The sequence below is a fragment of the Lontra canadensis genome, unplaced genomic scaffold, assembly GCF_010015895.1.
Source record: "Lontra canadensis isolate GAN:19392208 unplaced genomic scaffold, GSC_riverotter_1.0 scaffold133, whole genome shotgun sequence".
NCBI classification, from domain to species: Eukaryota; Metazoa; Chordata; class Mammalia; order Carnivora; family Mustelidae; genus Lontra; species Lontra canadensis.
Window position 1 is genome coordinate 2,874,981 of NW_022631127.1, and position 18,132 is coordinate 2,893,112.

Below are 18,132 nucleotides of genomic sequence, written 5' to 3' on the forward strand. Positions count from 1 at the left end.
GGGGCGGCGCCGGGGGCGGGGCGGCGCCGGGGGCGGGGCGGCGCCGGGGGCGGGGCGGCGCGAGCCGCGGTCCGGCTGGCTTAGTGGCAGGTGCCGGCCCTGGGTGGTGTTCGCGGTTCCCCTTTCCCTGGCCCACTCCCGGTGCCAACGCCCGCCTTTCGGTCCTTGAACTGGCCCGGCAAGGCCGGGAGCGACACAGCCGCCCTGGCGCAGCCACCGCCACAACCGCCGCCGCGGGCGCCGACGTCGCCGAGGTCGGTGAAGGTGGGAGCGGTCCCCAACCGCCGCCTGGGCAGTGTCCGCGGCGTGCCCGTGTCTTCGCCGCCAGGGCGCCGGGCCCGCCTGTCGTCCCCTGGGACCGGCCGCTCGTCCTCCGAGGCCCGCGAGGAGCTGCGGCGCCGCCTCATGGGCCTCATCGAGGGCAACCGAGTCATGATCTTCAGCAAGAGTTACTGCCCGCACAGCGCGCGGGTAGGCGGGGCGAGGGCGGGGCGAGGGCGGGGCCGGCCGGGCAGGGGTCGCGGCAAACTGGTGGCAGGGGCTGTGGGAGATTGGGGGAAGAGTCTTCCAGAGTTCTGGGGACTTATCTCTCCCGCGACCCTGGAGCCCGAGTGCCGCCAGTTCAGCCCTCGGACGCGAACCCGGAGGCCGCTTAAGAGCTCGGCGGCCGGGACTCGGGACTTGGGACTCGGGACCTGAGCGCGGGGGTGGTGGTGACACGGAACGAGGACCGGGCCCCGTGGCGTGTCCCCTTTGGCACCCTTGGTCGGGAGGCCACGTTGCCCACCTGCTAGGCTCAGCATACTTATTCTGGGGCCTCGGCCTGGGGCTTTAACCTCCGGTCCTGTCCTTTCTGGCTGTTAGCCCGACGTTGGCTTCTTTATCAAGAGTTTATTTGGAGAGATAAAAGGGATTTCCAAGAGTTTTTGCATGATGAAAGAGTGGTGTGAGGAGAGGCCACCATTTGGGAGTAGACAAAAGCTGGATTCAGATCCCACTTCCTAATCACGTGACCTTGACCAGGTTACAGAACCCCACGTAGCCCTGGTTTCTACATCTTTTAAAATGAACATAATGAAGGGTGAGAGCATGGTACCAGGTGATGGGTAATTTCAGCTGTCTTGCACACTACCTTAACTTTGGGGGGACTAGCTGGGAATACAGCATTATTTTGGTAGGCACATTTGTTCTTAGTGGAAAAAATAACCCACTTAGAAACGAACCTTTGGAAGATAGACCCATCTGTATGATAGGGACTTTAAATATTTTGAGCTATACATTATCAAAAACTTGAAGTAACAATAAATGGAATATGCAAAACCCATAAACTATTAGGTTAAGTTTGTCAGATAATAGGCTATGTCTTTCAGATTTATTTTCAAGTTTACATTGCCTTGTATATTGTTTCAGAAAACATGTATATTATGTGTATACATCTTAAAAAATAATAAAACACTAATATTTTGGGAACCTTGGATATCTCTGCCTGATTACTGCTAACTTTAAAAAGCAAAATTGCTAGTTATCTCACCAGCAAAAATGGGTTTATTCAGGAATAGCAAAGAATTACAATCCTGGACATGCAAGCTACCATGAAACCATAGGCAAGTCCACTGAACAGAGGGGAGGGATGCTCTTTTATAGAAGAAGAGGGGTAGGTGGTGTTGGGTGGGCTTTATGAACAAAAAGTCCATTGGAGTAAACTGGGAGTTCCAAGCATAACACTTTTCACTGGCTGTGTTGTGAGAGTCTCTCATTGGCTGGCCTTTTCCCTGGGCAGAAGAAAGCTATTCTTTCTGCTGGGGTAGTAAAGTAGTATCTGGGCAGGGTACTTCTCTTACTTGTGTTTGCAATTGGTGAGACTGGTACAGCAGGAGAGCTATCCCTGCTAAATCTCTCAGCTACATTTAGTGAGGTTTCCTTTTATTAATATTCATGTTACGTACTCCCCTCCCCCCAGGGTTAACCACTATCCAAAATTCCTTGCCTTTCTACAGTTTTGCCAAATACATGTATATCCTTAAATGAGATTTTGTTCCTTATAGCTTGTTTTGGTACTTTATCATTCATAGGTATTTTTCCTCAACAGTTGTGTTTTCAAGATTCATGCATGTTAGTATCTGTAGCTGTGGTTTGTTAATTTTCATATCTGTAATCCCTAGGATGAATCATACCATGGTTTATTGATTGTGCTGTGTCTAGTGTTTTGTTCTTGCGTGCCTTTGCTTGCACATATCTTCTAGTGCATGTATGTAACACTTATCTTAGAGTAGATATCTTTTTTTTTTTAAAGATTTTATTTTTATTTTTTTTTATTTATTTGACAGAGAGAGGGAGATCACAAGTAGGCAGAGAGGCAGGCAGAGAGAGAGGGGGAAGCAGGCTCCCTGCTGAGCAGAGAGCCCAATGCGGGACTCGATCCCAGGACCTTGAGATCATGACCTGAGCCGAAGGCAGAGGCTTAACCCACTGAGCCACTCAGGCGCCCCTTAGAGTAGATATCTTGAAGCTGAAATGATTTCTACCTTACCTCAGTGATGCCAAGATGTTTTTCCAAGTGATTATACCAGTTGGCTCCCCCACTGGTAGTGTAAACAGGTCCCCTTGCGCTACTTGCTTGCCAATAATTGATAAATTTAATTATTGCCATTCTGGCAGTTATGAAATAGTAGTTTAGTTTTGCATTTCCCTGAGGAAGCCAAACATTTTTCTCTGTGTTTATGGGTCATTTGGGTTTCCTATTCTATGAAATGGTCACAGCTTTTGCTTATTTCTCTATTATGTTTTTATTTTTGTACTGTTTTATAGGTGTTCTTTGTATATTTTGGATACTAATCCTTTGGATATATATGTTGGAAATGTGCCAGATTTGACTTTTCTTTTCACTCTGATTATGGGATCTTTTAGCTAACTGAAATTTGCCAAGTTTAATGTATTGTAGTTGAATCTGTCACTTTTTTTTCCTTTGACGGTTCATGCTTATGTCACATTTAAGAAACCTGTTTCTACTCTGATGTCATAAAGATACTCTCCTATTTTAGGTCCTGGAAGTTTTAGAGTGTGCTTTTCACATTCACCTTCTTTATTCCACCTGTACTTGAAGCTGAGCAGGGATCTAGTTTGTTTTTTTCTTTATAACTTATCAGTTATCCCTGCTTCATTTGTTAGAGAATCCATCCTTTCTGTGCTACTTTGAATGCTCACCCATCATTCATCTGGTTCTTATATATACATTGGTCTGTTTCTAAGCACTGCCTTCTTTTGTTTGTTTTGCTTTTTTAAGATTTTATTTATTTATATGACAGAGAGAGAGAGAGAGAGAGATATCACAAGTAGGCAGAGAGGCAGGCAGAGAGAGGGGGAAGCAGGCTCCCTGCTGAGCAGAGAGCTTAATGTGGGGCTTGATCCTGGGACCCTGAGACCATGACCTGAGCTGAAGGCAGAGGCTTAACCTACTGAGCCACCCAGGCACCCCTGTTTAGTTTTGTTTTTAAGTTGTCCTTTGGAACTTAAAAAAGGGCCAAGAGATCAGAACTGTGCCTGTCTATTGCTATATCACTGGGGACTAGAACAGTGTCAGGCATTTAATGTGTGTTAAATTAATAAATGGTCTTAGGTCAAACCTTTGCTGATGCAGAAAATCTTAGGACAATTGATTCCCCACCCTGTGCTTGTCAACACCTCAATAATGTGGCCACTAGTTTCAGTCCCATTACATAATTGGACAGCTCTGATTGTAAGAATCTTTTTTAAAATTGAGGCAAAATTTGTCTCCCTGAAACATATACTCAGTTTTGGAGTTGAATGTTGCTCCAGTGCATAGAATTAAGAATCTGTTTCCACTTGGATGGCAGATCTTTTAGAATTTTCCCTGAGTGTTTTTCTTGTCTGGCTAAGCAGCCCACTTTCTTCATGTACTCATATCATTTATCTGGACACATGACACTTCTCTCATTTGATTTGTAATAGCTTGACTATGAACCTTTGAAATGTATCACCTCAGACTGGACGCCATATCCCACATCTGTCCTTACCTGCACAGAGTCCAGCAGAGAGGCTTGTTCCTTGATTGGGCCACTAATATCATTCAGCAAGCGTTATGGGAGCCCAGTGTTTGGGACACGAAAGAATAAACTGTGGTCTTTCTTTCCAAGAACTCATAGTCCAGTGAGCAGTAATCAAGTAGCTGTCCTGTCCTGTAGGAGGTACCTGTAAAAAAAAACAAGGGCTGCGGGAATGAGAGACAAAGACAATTGATTCTTTTTTTTTTTTTTAAAGATTTTATTCAACTACCTGACAGAGAGAGATCACAAGTAGGCGGAGAGGCAGGCAGAGAGAGAGGAAGGGAAGCAGGCTCCCCGCTGAGCAGAGAGCCCGATGTGGAGCTCGATCCCAGGACCCTGGGATCATGACCTGAGCCAAAGGCAGAGGCTTTAACCCACTGAGCCACCCAGGCGCCCTAAGACAATTGATTCTATGGGGATTAGAAAATCTTCAGGGTAACTATTTAAGCTGTTCCTTGAGGGATACTTTGGATATCTGTAGGTAAGAAAGAGCATCTAGCTAAGGAATTAGTATAAACCGAACTAGGAGATGATAAAATGAAAACAATGTGGCTGGACAGAGGGGGATATGATAGAAATCAAGAGCATAAATTGAAAAATGGCTGGAAATTTACTTTCAAAGTGATATTGATGAGACCTTAAAATGCTCCCTGGTAAGTGTGGACTTAATGATGTAGGCAGAGCCATCTCAGAGTTTTGAGAAGAGGAGTGAAAAGTCTGTGATTTGAAATCTGTCAGTGGTGTGAAAATTAGACTAAGTGTGGAAGCTGCTAGACTAGTCAGGGGGCTACTGTTCAAGTCAGATACAAGATAATGGCCCAGACTACAGTGGAGAAAATGCCCTGATATTTTAAACCCCTTCCCCACGTTAACTTTGAGCTGTGTTTCCCCAGCCCTGAATTCATATGTTTCTGTGTTAAGATTTTACACATCTGTTTTTAGCTTTTTTTGGGGTAGTAAAATATATATAACATAAACTTGACTATTTTAACCATTGTTGTGAAACCATTCCTGCCATCTATCTTTCATCTTCCCCAACTGAGTTCTTCATTCCCCCTCCCATCAAACCTTGGAAACCACATTCTGCTTTCTGTCTCTATGAATTTGACTAATCTCATTGCCTCATATAAGTGGAATCATGTGTGATTCGTTTATTTCACTGAGCACAGTGTCCTCAGAGTTCATCCATGTTGTTGCCTGTGTCAGAATTTCTTTCCTAAATAATATTGCATTGTGTGTGTGTGTATGTGTGTATTTACCACATGCTGTTTGTCAGTTCATTCATTGATGGATACTTGGGTCCCTTCCACCTTTTGGCCATTGTGAATGTTGCTGCTGTGAACATGGGTGTACAAATATGTCTTTTTTTTTTAAGATTTTATTTATTTATTTGACAGAGATCACAAGTAGACGGAGAGTCAGGCAGAGAGAGAGAGAGAGAGGGAAGCAGGCTTCTTGCTGAGCAGAGAGCCCGATGCGGGACTCGATCCCAGGACCCTGAGATCATGACCTGAGCTGAAGGCAGCGGCTTAACCCACTGAGCTACCCAGGCGCCCCTACAAATATGTCTTTGAGTCCCTCCTTTGAATTCCTTTGGGTATATATCCAAAGGTGGGAATTGCTAGATCACATATAAGGTAGTTCTATTTTTTATTTTTTGAGGAACCACCATACTGTTTTCCATAGTGGTCACGCCATGTCATTTTTCCAAAAACAGTGCACAAAGTTTCCAATTTCTCCAGATCCTTACCAACACTTGTTATTTTCTGTTTTGTTTTGTTTTGTTTTTGTTTTGATAGTAGTTATCCTAATGGGCATGAAATGGTATCTCATTATGGTTTTGATTTGCATTTCCCTGATGGCTAGTGATGTTGAGTATCTTTTCATTTCCTCATTAGCCATTTGTTAATGGCTAATATCTGTGTGCATTTGTAAAATTTGTTTTTGGAGTTTTGATAGAGATTACAATAAATCTGTAGATCACTTTGGGTAGTATTACCAATATGAAGTCTTCTAGTCCATGAACATGGGCTTTCATTCCATTTATTGGTGTCTTTAATTCTTTCAGTATCATGTAGTTTTCAGTGTACATGTCTTTGCCTCCTTGCTAAGTTTATTCCTCAGTATGCTACTTTATGCTATTGTAAGTGGAATTTTTTCTTCATTTCTCTTTTAGTTGTTCATTGTTAATATATAGAAAAGCAACTGATTTTTTGGTGTTGATTTTGTATCCTACAACTTTGCTGAATTTATGAACAGTTTTTTTTTTTTTGGTACAATCATTAGAGTTTTATACATATCAGATGTAGTCGGTGAACAGAGAAAGTTTTACTTCTTTTCCAATTTTGATGCCTTTTATTTCTTTTTCTTGTCTTATTTCTCTGACTAGGATTTCCAATACTGTGTTGAATAGAAATGGTGAAAGTGGGCATCCTTGTTTTGTTCCTAGCCTTATAGGAAATGCTTTCAGTCTTTCACCATCAATTATGATATTATCTGTGGGCTTTTCATATATGGTCTTCTGTATGCTGAGTAGTTTTCTTTTATTCTTAGTTTTTTGAGTGTTTTTATTATGAAAAAATGTTGAATTTTCTTAAATGATTTATCTCCATTCATTGAGATGATCTTGTTTTTTTTTCCCTTCATTCTTTTAATGTCATATATTACATTGATCTGTGTTTGTATGTTGAACCATCTTTACATTTTAGAAATAAATCCCATTGGTCATGTTGTATAGTCTTTTAAATATGCTGTTGAATTTGTATTGCTAGTATTTTGTTGAGGATTTTTGTATTAATATTCATCAGGGTCTGTTGTTCATCTGTAGTTTTCTTATAGTTTCTTTGTCTGTCTTTGGCATTAGGATAACGGTAGCCTTATAGGGTGAGTTTAGAAGTGTACCCTTTTCAATTTTTTGGAAGAGTTTGGGGAGGATTGGTGTTTATTCTTTATATGTTTGGTAGAATTCACCAGTGAAGACATCTAGTACTGGGCTTTTATTTGTTGGGAGGCTTTTGATTACAGATTCAGTCTCCTTACTAGTTACAGGTCTATTCACATTTACTATTCATTTACTCATGATTCAAGTCTTAGTACATTGTGGTGTTTCTAGGAATTTATAAATTTTATCTAGATGATCTAACTTGTTAGTGTACAGTTGTTCATAGTACTCTCACAATCCTTTTCTTTCTGTAAAAACATTAATAATGGTCCGTCTTTCAATTCTGATGTTAGCTCTTTGAGTCTTCTCTGTTTTTTCCTAGTATAGCTAAAGTTCTGTCAATTTTGTGTATCTTCTCAAAGAAGTAACTCTAAGTGTTTTGTTTTTTTCTCTATTGTTTTCTATACCCTGTTTTATCTCTGCTCTAATGTTTTTGTCATTTGCTCCCCTTTGCTAGCTTTGAGTTTAGTTATATGCTCTTTCTAGTTCCTTAAGGTGTGAAGTTAGGTTATTGATTTAAGATCTTTTCTCTTTTTAAATATAAGCATTGACAGTGATATATTGTTCTTTAATTGCTATTTCCACTGCATTCCACAAATTTTGGTATGTTTGGTTAGTATGATTTATTTTCCTTTGTCAAGATATTCTCTAATTTCCCTTGTGACTTCTTTATTGAACAATTGTTTAAGAGTGTGTTGTTTAGAGTCAAGATGGCGGAGAAGTAGCAGGCTGAGACTACTTCAGGTAGCAGGAGATCAGCTAGATAGCTTATCTAAAGATTGCAAACACCTACAAATCCAACGGGAGATCGAAGAGAAGAAGAGCAACAATTCTAGAAACAGAAAATCAACCACTTTCTGAAAGGTAGGACTGGCGGAGAAGTGAATCCAAAGCGACGGGAAGATAGACTGCTGGGGGAGGGGCCGGCTCCCGGCAAGCGGCGGAGCGACGGAGCACAAAATCAGGACTTTTAAAAGTCTGTTCCGCTGAGGGACATTGCTCCAGAGGCTAAACTGAAGTGAAGCCCACGCGGGGTCAATGTGGCCTCAGGTGCCACAGGGTCACAGAAGGATTGGGAGTGTCTGAGTGTCGCAGACCTTGCAGGTATTAGAACGGGGAAGCCAGCTAGAGAGACAGAGCCAAGGAGTGAGCTTTCAGCTCGCGGTTACCTTGAACCGGTTGCAGGCTGGGTGAGCTCGGAAGGTGGCCGGAGGCCAGGGAGACGGGAGTAATTGGGCGCTATTCTCTGAGGGCGCACTGAGGAGTGGGGCCCCGAGCTCTTGGCTCCTCCAGGCTGGAGACTAGGAGGCCGCCATTTTCATTCCTGTCCTCCGGAACTCTACGGAAAGCGCTCAGGGAACAAAAGCTCCTGAAAGCAAACCCGAGCTGATTACTCAGCCCGGCCCCTGGTAAGGGCGGTGCAACTCCGCCTGGGGCAAAGACACTTGAGAATCACTACAACAGGCCCCTCCCCCAGAAGATCACCAAGAAATCCAGCCAGGACCAAGTTCACCTACCAAGGAGTGCAGGTTCAATACCAAGGAGAGCGGCGGAATTCCAGAGGAGGAGAAAGCAAAGCAGGGAACTCATGGCTTTCTCCCCATGATTCTTTAGTCTTGCAGTTAATTTAATTTTTTTTTCTTTTTCAAAAATTTTTTCCCTTCTTCTTCTGCTAATTTTTTTTAACTTTTACCCTTTTCTTTTTTAACATTTTTTAACTAGTTTATCTAATATATATATATATATATATATATATATATATTTCTTTTTTATATTTTTTCTTTATTCGTTTTCTTTTTTTAATTGTTTCTTTTTTTTTTTTTTTTTCCTGAACCTCTTTTTATCCCCCTTTCTCCCCCCCATGATTTTGGATCTCTTCTGATTTGGTTAAAGTGTATTTTCCTGGGGTCTTTGCCACCCTTTTAGTATTTCACTTGCTCCTTCATATACACTTATCTGGACAAAAGGACAAGGAGGAAAAAAATTCACCACAAAAAAAAAGAACAAGAGGCAGTACCGAAGGATAGGGACCTAATCAATACAGACATTGGTAATATGTCAGATTTAGAGTTCAGAATGACGATTCTCAAGGTAGTAGCCGGGCTTGAAAAAGGCATGGAAGATATTAGAGAAACCCTCTCGGGAGATATAAAAGCTCTTTCTGGAGAAATAAAAGAACTAAAATCTAACCAAGTTGAAATAAAAAAAGCTATTAATGAGGTGCAATCAAAAATGGAGGCTCTCACTGCTAGGATAAATGAGGCAGAAGAAAGAATTAGTGATATAGAAGACCAAGTGACAGAGAATAAAGAAGCTGAGCAAAAGAGGGACAAACAGCTACTGGACCATGAGGGAAGAATTTGAGAGATAAGTGATACCATAAGACAAAACAACATTAGAATAATTGGGATTCCAGAAGAAGAAGAAAGAGAGAGAGGAGCAGAAGGTATACTGGAGAGAATTATTGTAGAGAATTTCCCTAATATGGCAAAGGGAACAAGCATCAAAATCCAGGAGGTTCAGAGAACCCCCCTCAAAATCAACAAGAATAGGTCCACACCCCGTCACCTAATAGTAAAATTTACAAGTCTTAGCGACAAAGAGACAATCCTGAAAGCAGCCCGGGAAAAGAAGTCTGTAACATACAATGGTAAAAATATTAGATTGGCAGCAGACTTATCCACAGAGACCTGGCAGGCCAGAAAGATCTGGCATGATATATTCAGAGCACTAAATGAGAAAAACATGCAGCCAAGAATACTATATCCAGCTAGGCTATCATTGAAAATAGAAGGAGAGAAAAAAAGCTTCCAGGACAAACAAAAACTGAAAGAATTTGCAAACACCAAACCAGCCCTACAGGAAATATTGGAAGGGGTCCTCTAAGCAAAGAGAGCGCCTAAAAGTAGTAGATTAGAAAGGAACAGAGACAATATACAGTAACAGTCACCTTACAGGCAATACAATGGCACTAAATTCATATCTCTCAATAGTTACCCTGAATGTAAATGGGCTAAATGCCCCCAATCAAAAGACACAGGGTATCAGAATGGATAAAAAAACAAAACCCATCAATATGTTGCCTACAAGAAACTCATTTTAGACCCGAAGACACCTCCAGATTTAAAGTGAGGGGGTGGAAAACAATTTACCATGCTAATGGACATCAGAAGAAAGCTGGGGTGGCAATCCTTATATCAGATCAATTAGATTTTAAGCCAAAGACTATAATAAGAGATGAGGAAGGACACTATATCATACTCAAAGGGTCTGTCCTACAAGAAGATCTAACAATTTTAAATATCTATGCCTCTAATGTGGGAGCAGCCAACTATATAACCAAATTAATAAAATCAAAGAAACACATCAATAATAATACAATAATAGTAGGGGACTTTAACACTCCCCTCACTGAAATGGACAGATCATCCAAGCAAAAGATCAACGAGGAAATAAAGTCCTTAAATGACACATTGGACCAGATGGACATCACAGATATATTCAGAACATTTCATCCCAAAGCAACAGAATACACATTCGTCTCTAGTGCACATGGAACATTCTTCAGAATAGATCACATCCTCGGTCCTAAGTCAGGTCTCAACCGGTATCAAAAGATTGGGATCATTCCCTGCATATTTTCAGACCACAATGCTCTGAAGCTGGAACTCAATCACAAGAGGAAATTTAGAAAGAACCTAAATACATGGAGACTAAACAGCATCCTTCTAAAGAATGAATGGATCAACCAGGAAATTAAAGAAGAATTGAAAAAATTCATGGAAACAAATGATAATGAAAACACAATGGTTCAAAATCTGTGGGACACAACAAAGGCAGTCCTGAGAGGAAAATATATAGCGGTACAAACCTTTCTCAAGAAACAAGAAAGGTCTCAAGTACACAACCTAACCCTACACCTAAAGGAACTGGAGAAAGAACAAGAAAGAAAGCCTAAACCTAGGAGGAGAAGAGAAATGATAAAGATCAGAGCAGAAATCAATGAAATAGAAACAAAAAAAAAATAGAAGAAATCAATGAAACTAGGAGCTGGTTCTTTGAAAGAATGAATAAGATTGATAAATCCCTGGCCAGACTTATCAAAAAGAAAAGAGAAAGGACCCAAATAGATAAAATTATGAATGAAAGAGGAGAGATCACAACTAACACCAAAGAAATACAAACAATTATAAGAACATACTATGAGCAATTCTACACCAACAAATTCGACAATCTGGAAGAAATGGATGCATTCCCAGAGACATATAAGCTACCACAATTGAACCAGGAAGAAATGGAAAACCTGAACAGACTCATAACCAGTAAGGAGATTGAAGCAGTCATCAAAAATCTCCAAACAAACAAAAGCCCAGGGCCAGATGGCTTCCCGGGGGAATTCTACCAAACATTTAAAGAAGAACTAATTCCTATTCTCCTGAAACTGTTCCAAAAAATAGAAATGGAAGGAAAACTTCCAAACTCATTTTATGAGGGCAGCATCACTGTGATCCCAAAACCAGACAAGGATCCCATCAAATAAGAAAACTACAGACCAATATCCTTGATGAACACAGATGTGAAAATTCTCACCAAAATACTAGCCAATAGGATTCAACAGTACATTAAAAGGATTATTCACCACGACCAAGTGGGATTTAGTCCAGGGCTGCAAGGCTGGTTCAACATCCACAAATCAATCAATGTGATACAACACATTAATAAAAGAACAAGAACCATATGATACTTTCAATAGATGCTGAAAAGGCATTTAACAAAGTACAGCATCGCTTCCTGATCAAAACTCTTCAAAGTGTAGGGATAGAGGGCACATACCTCAATATTATAAAAGCCATCTATGAAAAACCCACTGCAAATATCATTCTCAATGGAGAAACCTGAAAGCTTTTCCACTAAGATCAGGAGCACGGCAGGGATATCCATTATCACCACTGCTATTCAACATAGTACTAGAAGTCCTAGCCTCAGCAATCAGGCAACGAAAGGAAATTAAAGGTATCCAAATCAGCAAAGAAGAAGTCAAACTATCACTCTTTGCAGATGATATGATACTAGATGTGGAAAACCCAAAAGACTCCACTCCAAAACTGCTAGAACTTGTACAGGAATTTAGTAAAGTGTCAGGATATAAAATCAATGCACCGAAATCAGTTGCATTTCTCTACACCAACAACAAGACAGAAGAAAGAGAAATTAAGGAGTCAATCCCATTTACAATTGCACCCAAAACTATAAGATAACTAGAAATAAATCTAACCAAAGAGGCTAAGAATCTATACTCAGAAAACTATAAAGTACTCATGAAAGAAATTGAGGAAGACACAAAGAAATGGAAAAATGTTACATGCTCCTGGATTGGAAGAATAAATATTGTGAAAATGTCTATGCTACCTAAAGCAATCTACACATTTAATGCAATTCCTATCAAAATACCATCCATTTTTTTTCACAGAAATGGAACAAATAATCCTAAAATTTATATGGAACCAGAAAAGACCTCGAATAGCCAAAGGAATATTGAAAAAGAAAGCCAAAGTTGGTGGCATCACAATTCCGGACTTCAAGCTCTATTACAAAGCTGTCATCATCAAGAAAGCATGGTACTGGCACAAAAACAGACACATAGATCAATGGAACAGAATAGAGAGCCCAGAAATATACCCTCAACTCTATGGTCAACTAATCTTCAACAAAGCAGGAAAGAATGTCCAATGGAAAAAAGACAGCCTCTTCAATAAATGGTGTTGGGAAAATTGGACAGCCACATGCAGAAAAACGAAATTGGACCATTTCCTTACACCACACACCAAAATAGACTCAAAATGGATGAAGGACCTCAATGTGATAAAGGAATCCATCAAAATCCTTGAGGAGAACACAGGCAGCCACCTCTTCAACCTCAGCCGCAGCAACATCTTCCTAGGAACATCGCCAAAGGCAAGGGAAGCAAGGGCAAAAATGAACTATTGGGATTTCATCAAGATCAAAAGCTTTTGCACAGCAAAGGAAACAGTTAACAAAACCAAAAGACAACTGACAGAATGGGAGAAGATATTTGCAAACGACATATCAGATAAAGGGCTAGTGTCCAAAATCTATAAAGAACTTAGCAAACTCAACACCCAAAGAACAAATAATCCAATCAAGAAATGGGCAGAAGACATGAACAGACATTTTTACAAAGAAGACATCCAGATGGCCAACAGACACATGAAAAAGTGCTCCATATCACTCGGCATCAGGGAAATACAAATCAAAACCACAATGAGATATCACCTCACACCAGTCAGAATGGCTAAAATTAACAAGTCAGGAAATGACAGATGCTGGCGAGGATGCAGAGAAAGGGGAACCCTCCTACACTGTTGGTGGGAATGAAGCTGGTGCAACCACTCTGGAAAACAGCATGGAGGTTCCTCAAAATGTTGAAAATAGAACTACCCTATGACCCAGCAATTGCACTACTGGGTATTTACCCTAAAAATACAAACGTAGTCATCCGAAGGGGCACGTGCACCTGAATGTTTATAGCAGCAATGTCTACAATAGCCAAACTATGGAAAGAACCTAGATGTCCATCATCAGATGAATGGATAAAGATGTGGCATATATACACAATGGAATACTATGCAGCCATCAAAAGAAATGAAATCTTGCCATTTGCGACAACGTGGATGGAACTAGAGGGTATCATGCTTAGCGAAATAAGTCAATCGGAGAAAGACAACTATCATATGATCTCCCTGATATGAGGAAGTGGAGATGCAACATGGGGGGTTAAGGGGGTAGGAGAACAATAAATGAAACAAGATGGGATTGGGAGGGAGACAAACCGTAAGTGACTCTTAATCTCACAAAACAAACTGAGGGTTGTTGGGGGGAGGGGGGTTGGGAGAGTGGGGTGGGGTTATGGACATTGGGGAGGGTCTGTGCTATGGTGAGTGCTGTGAAGTGTGTAAACCTGGCGATTCACAGACCTGTACCCCTGGGGATAAAAATATATGTTTATAAAAAATAAAAAAAAATAAATTAAAAAAATGAGTGTGTTGTTTAATTTGCACATATTTGTGCATTTCCTAGTTTTCTTTCTGCTGTTGGTTTTTAGTTTCATTCTACTGTGATCGAAAAAGATACTTTATATAATTTCATTTTTTAAATTAAGACTTATTTAGTCTGTCATGAGAGTGTTCCATGTGTACTTGATATTTGTATTTTGCTTACCTTGGATAGAGTGTTTTGTAATCTGTCTATGAAGTCCATTTGGTCTGCAGTGTTCTTTCAGCCCTCTGATTCCTTGTTGATCTTTTGTCTGGTTGTTCTATTCAGTTTTGAAAGTGAAATATTGAAGTCTCTTATAATTGTAATTTGTCCATATCTATCTTAAGCTTGTTTAGTGTTTGCATTGTATATTTGAAGTTTTTTTCTTTTTTAAGATTTTATTTATTTATTTGACAGACAGAGATCACAGGTAGGCAGAGAGGCAGGCAGGGAGAGAGGAGGAAGCAGGCTCCCTGCTGAGCAGAAAGCCTGATGCGGAACTTGATCCCAGGACCCTGGGATCATGACCTGAGCCGAAGGCAGAGGCTTTAACCCACTGAGCCACCCAGGTGCCCCTATATTTGAAGTTTTGATGTTTGGTAGATATATTTTATAATTGTTATATCATCTTGGTATATTAACTCCTTTATCATTATATACTAGCCTTTTTAGTCTCTTGTAACAGTTTTGATTTAAAGTTTGTCTTATATCAGTAGAGCCATCCCTTCTCTCTTTTACTATATCCATGGAATATCTTTTACTATCCTTTCACTTTCAATTAATGTGTATCCTTAGTTCTAAAATGAGTCTCTTCTAAGCATCATGATCCTGTCTTTTTATCCATTCTACCAGTCTATGGTCTTTTGCTTGGAGAGTTTAATCCACTTATACTTAAAGTAATTATTGTGAGGGAAGGACTTTTTTAAAAAATTTTTATTTATTTTTGCGAGAGAGAGAGAGAGAGAGAGAGAGCAAGAGCATGAGTGGGGTTGGGGGCAGAGGGAGAAGCAGACTCCCCGCTGAGCAGGGAACCCCATGTGGATTCAGTTTCAGGACCCTGGGATCATGACCTGAGCCAAAGGCAGACCCTCAGCTGACTCAGCCACCCAGGAACCCAAGGGAAGGACTTTTGCAATTTTGTTTTGTGGATACCATAGTTTTTTGTCCATCATTTTCTTTCTTACAGTCTTCTTTTGTGTTTATTTTTTTAGTAATCCTTCCCCTGTCCTTTTGTGTGTATTTACTAGATATTTTTGTGGTTACCATGGGGATTACATATAACATCCTGAAGGTATTATTTGTTTCAAATTTAACATTTTGAAACATTTGTTTCAAATTTAAAAATTTAGAACTAAATTAAAATTAAATACTTTAATTAATATTTAATAAATTTTACATGTAATATAATATGTATAAAACCCTAATGATTGTACCAAAAAAAAAACTGGTCATAAATTCAGCATAGTTGTAGGACACAAAATCAACACAATTTAAATAATTTAATTAATATTTAATTGAAGTTAAATAATTATACACATATGTATAAAACCCTAATGATTGTATCCCCCAAAACTTCATAAATTCAGCAAAGTTGTAGGAAACAAAATCAACACAATTTAAATAATTTAATTAACACTTAATATTTAATTAAAATTAAATAATTAAAAATTAAAACTTTTGGAACATTTGTTTTGAATTTAAACATTTAACAATAACAAAATTTCAAAATTAAATTGTTTCAAAAAACAATTTAACTTCCATCACTTATAAAAACTCTCCTCCTTTATAGTTCTGCTTTTTACATTATCAGCTTCACAGATTATATCTTTATATGTTGTGCACCCATTATCAAAGATTTGTAGTTATTTTTAGGCTACTGTTTTTTTAAATCTTATAAAAGAGTAAGAAAATAAATTATGAACTAAAATTATAATAATACTTCTTTGTATGTTTGTCCATATACTTACTCTTACTGAGGAACTTTGCATTTTCAAATTCAAAGGAATTCAAAGCCTGTATAGCATTTTTTCATTTCAACTTGAAGAAGTTCCAATAGCATTTCTTGTAAGACAGCTCTAGTATTTATACTCCCTCAACTTTTGTTTGTCTGGGAAAGTCTTAATTTCTCCCTCATATTTGAAGGACCATTTTTTGTTTGCTTGTTTTTTTGTTTGTATGTTTGTTTTTTGTTTTTGCCAGATATAGAATTCCTGGTTGATAATTTTTCTCTTTTCTTTTTTTTTTAAATTTTAATTATTTATTTGACAGACAGAGATCACAAGTAGGCAGAGAGGCAGGCAGAGAGAGAGAGAGGAGGAAGCAGGCTCCCCGCTGAGCAGAGAGCCCGATGTGGGGCTCAATCCCATGACCCTGGGAACATGACCTGAGCCGAAGGCAGAGGTTTTAACACACTGAGCCACCCAGGCACCCTAGTTTTTTTCTTTTTTAAAAGATTTTATATATTTGAGAGAGAGAGGAGCGAGCACACAAGCAGGGGGAGTATGCAGAGGGAGAGGGAAAAGCAGGCCTGGGACCCAATCCCAGGACTCTGGATCATGACCAGAGCTGAAGGTAGACCCTTAACCTACTGGACCACCTTGGTGTCCTGATAGTTTTTTCCTTTTAGCACTTTAAATATTTCATCCCTCTGCCTCTGGACTGCAAGATTATCCATGGATAATCTTAAATGGATTCCTTGTACTTGATAAGTTACTTTTTTCTTGCTGCTTTCAGTATTATCTCCTTGTCTTTGTTTTTTAACAGTTTGGTTGTCCTGGTGTGAGTCTCTTTGGGTGTTTCCTTCTTGGCATTCTTTGAGCTTCTTATGTTTGTTTATCCACATCTTTCCTCAAATTGGGGAGTTTTTGGTCATGATTTCTTCAAATAAGCTTTATGATCCTTTCTTCTTGAACTCCCATATTGTATATATTGTTCTACTTTATGATGTTCCTCAAAGCTGCTATTCTGTGTTCATTTTTCTTCATTCTTTTTTCTTTTTGTGCCTCAGAATCAATAATTTCAAATTCCCTGTCTTTAAATTCACTGGTTCCTTTTTCTGCTGGTGGAGTTTTCCATTCAACTGCTCTAGAGTATTTTTCAATTTAGTTATTGTATTTTTCAGTTTTAGAATTCCTTTGTGGTTATTCCTGCTTTTTGGTTGACAATCATTTTGTTTCCTATGTCATTTTCCTGATTTCTGTTAGCTCTTTGTACTTTCCTCTTTGAGTGTATTTAAAGTAGTTGTTTTGAGGTCTTTGTCTAGTAAATCGGAAGGCTGTATTTGTTCAGGATGTTTTGGAGATTTATTTTTTCCTGTGAAAAATATAATATGTATAAATGTTCTTCTGTTTGTATGCATATGATCTTTTGTTGAAAGTTCAGCATATACAACAGCTGCCTCTCATAGTCTTTGCAGATTGGCTTCCTGCTGGGGAAGAACTTCTCTAATCAGTGCAGCATGAAGGCTTAAGTTCTTCCTAGGCATTTTCTGGGCATTTGTCATCCCTGGATTTGTATGTGCTTTTCATACATGGGCTCAGTTTTCCTGTATATAGGGCTGTTTTAAAGTGGGGTAAATTCCTTAAGAATCTCTCCTCTGCTTCTTCTTGGGACCTTAGCTGTTCTATTGTATTCTTCTGCCTGTAGTTTCTTGCCCCCAGGGGTCTACATATTAGAAGCCCATTTTCAGTTTTCACAAGCCATGCACTCTGCTTCTCGTGGCTTCCTTTAGCTTAGGACCCCAGCCACTTTTGACTATCTGTGTAGTCTCTGTTAGGCATCATAGAGACAAATCCCTTAGGCAGCCTTGAGTTTAGAACATTGCAAATTTGGTCTCTCTGCATTTTCTGGAAGGCAACTGGGGCCCAGACTGCTGCAAAGCTCTTAGTATACCTTGGAGCATCAAGGAATAGGTGAGGTAAGGGCTGTTAAGGATGCTACAGGATTTTCCACCAAGTTAAATGTGGCATTTTCTTCATTGGGCATACACTTCATTGTTGTAGATCTTGGACCAGTTTCCAGAGCTTCAATTAAGTTATCTTACTTTGAGATTGTTGAGCTTCTCAGACATGT

At 39.6% G+C, this 18,132-nt stretch overlaps 1 protein-coding gene across 1 annotated transcript in view; it reads left to right on the forward strand.

The window, feature by feature from the left end:
- The window catches only part of TXNRD3 (thioredoxin reductase 3), an 85,211-nt gene that overhangs the window by 14,822 nt on the left and 52,257 nt on the right, over positions 1-18,132 (forward strand). Inside the window, exon 2 of the mRNA XM_032842853.1 lies at positions 91-471. Within this exon, the coding sequence (XP_032698744.1) occupies positions 91-471 (381 nt within the window). The remainder of the gene's footprint in view (positions 1-90; positions 472-18,132) is intronic.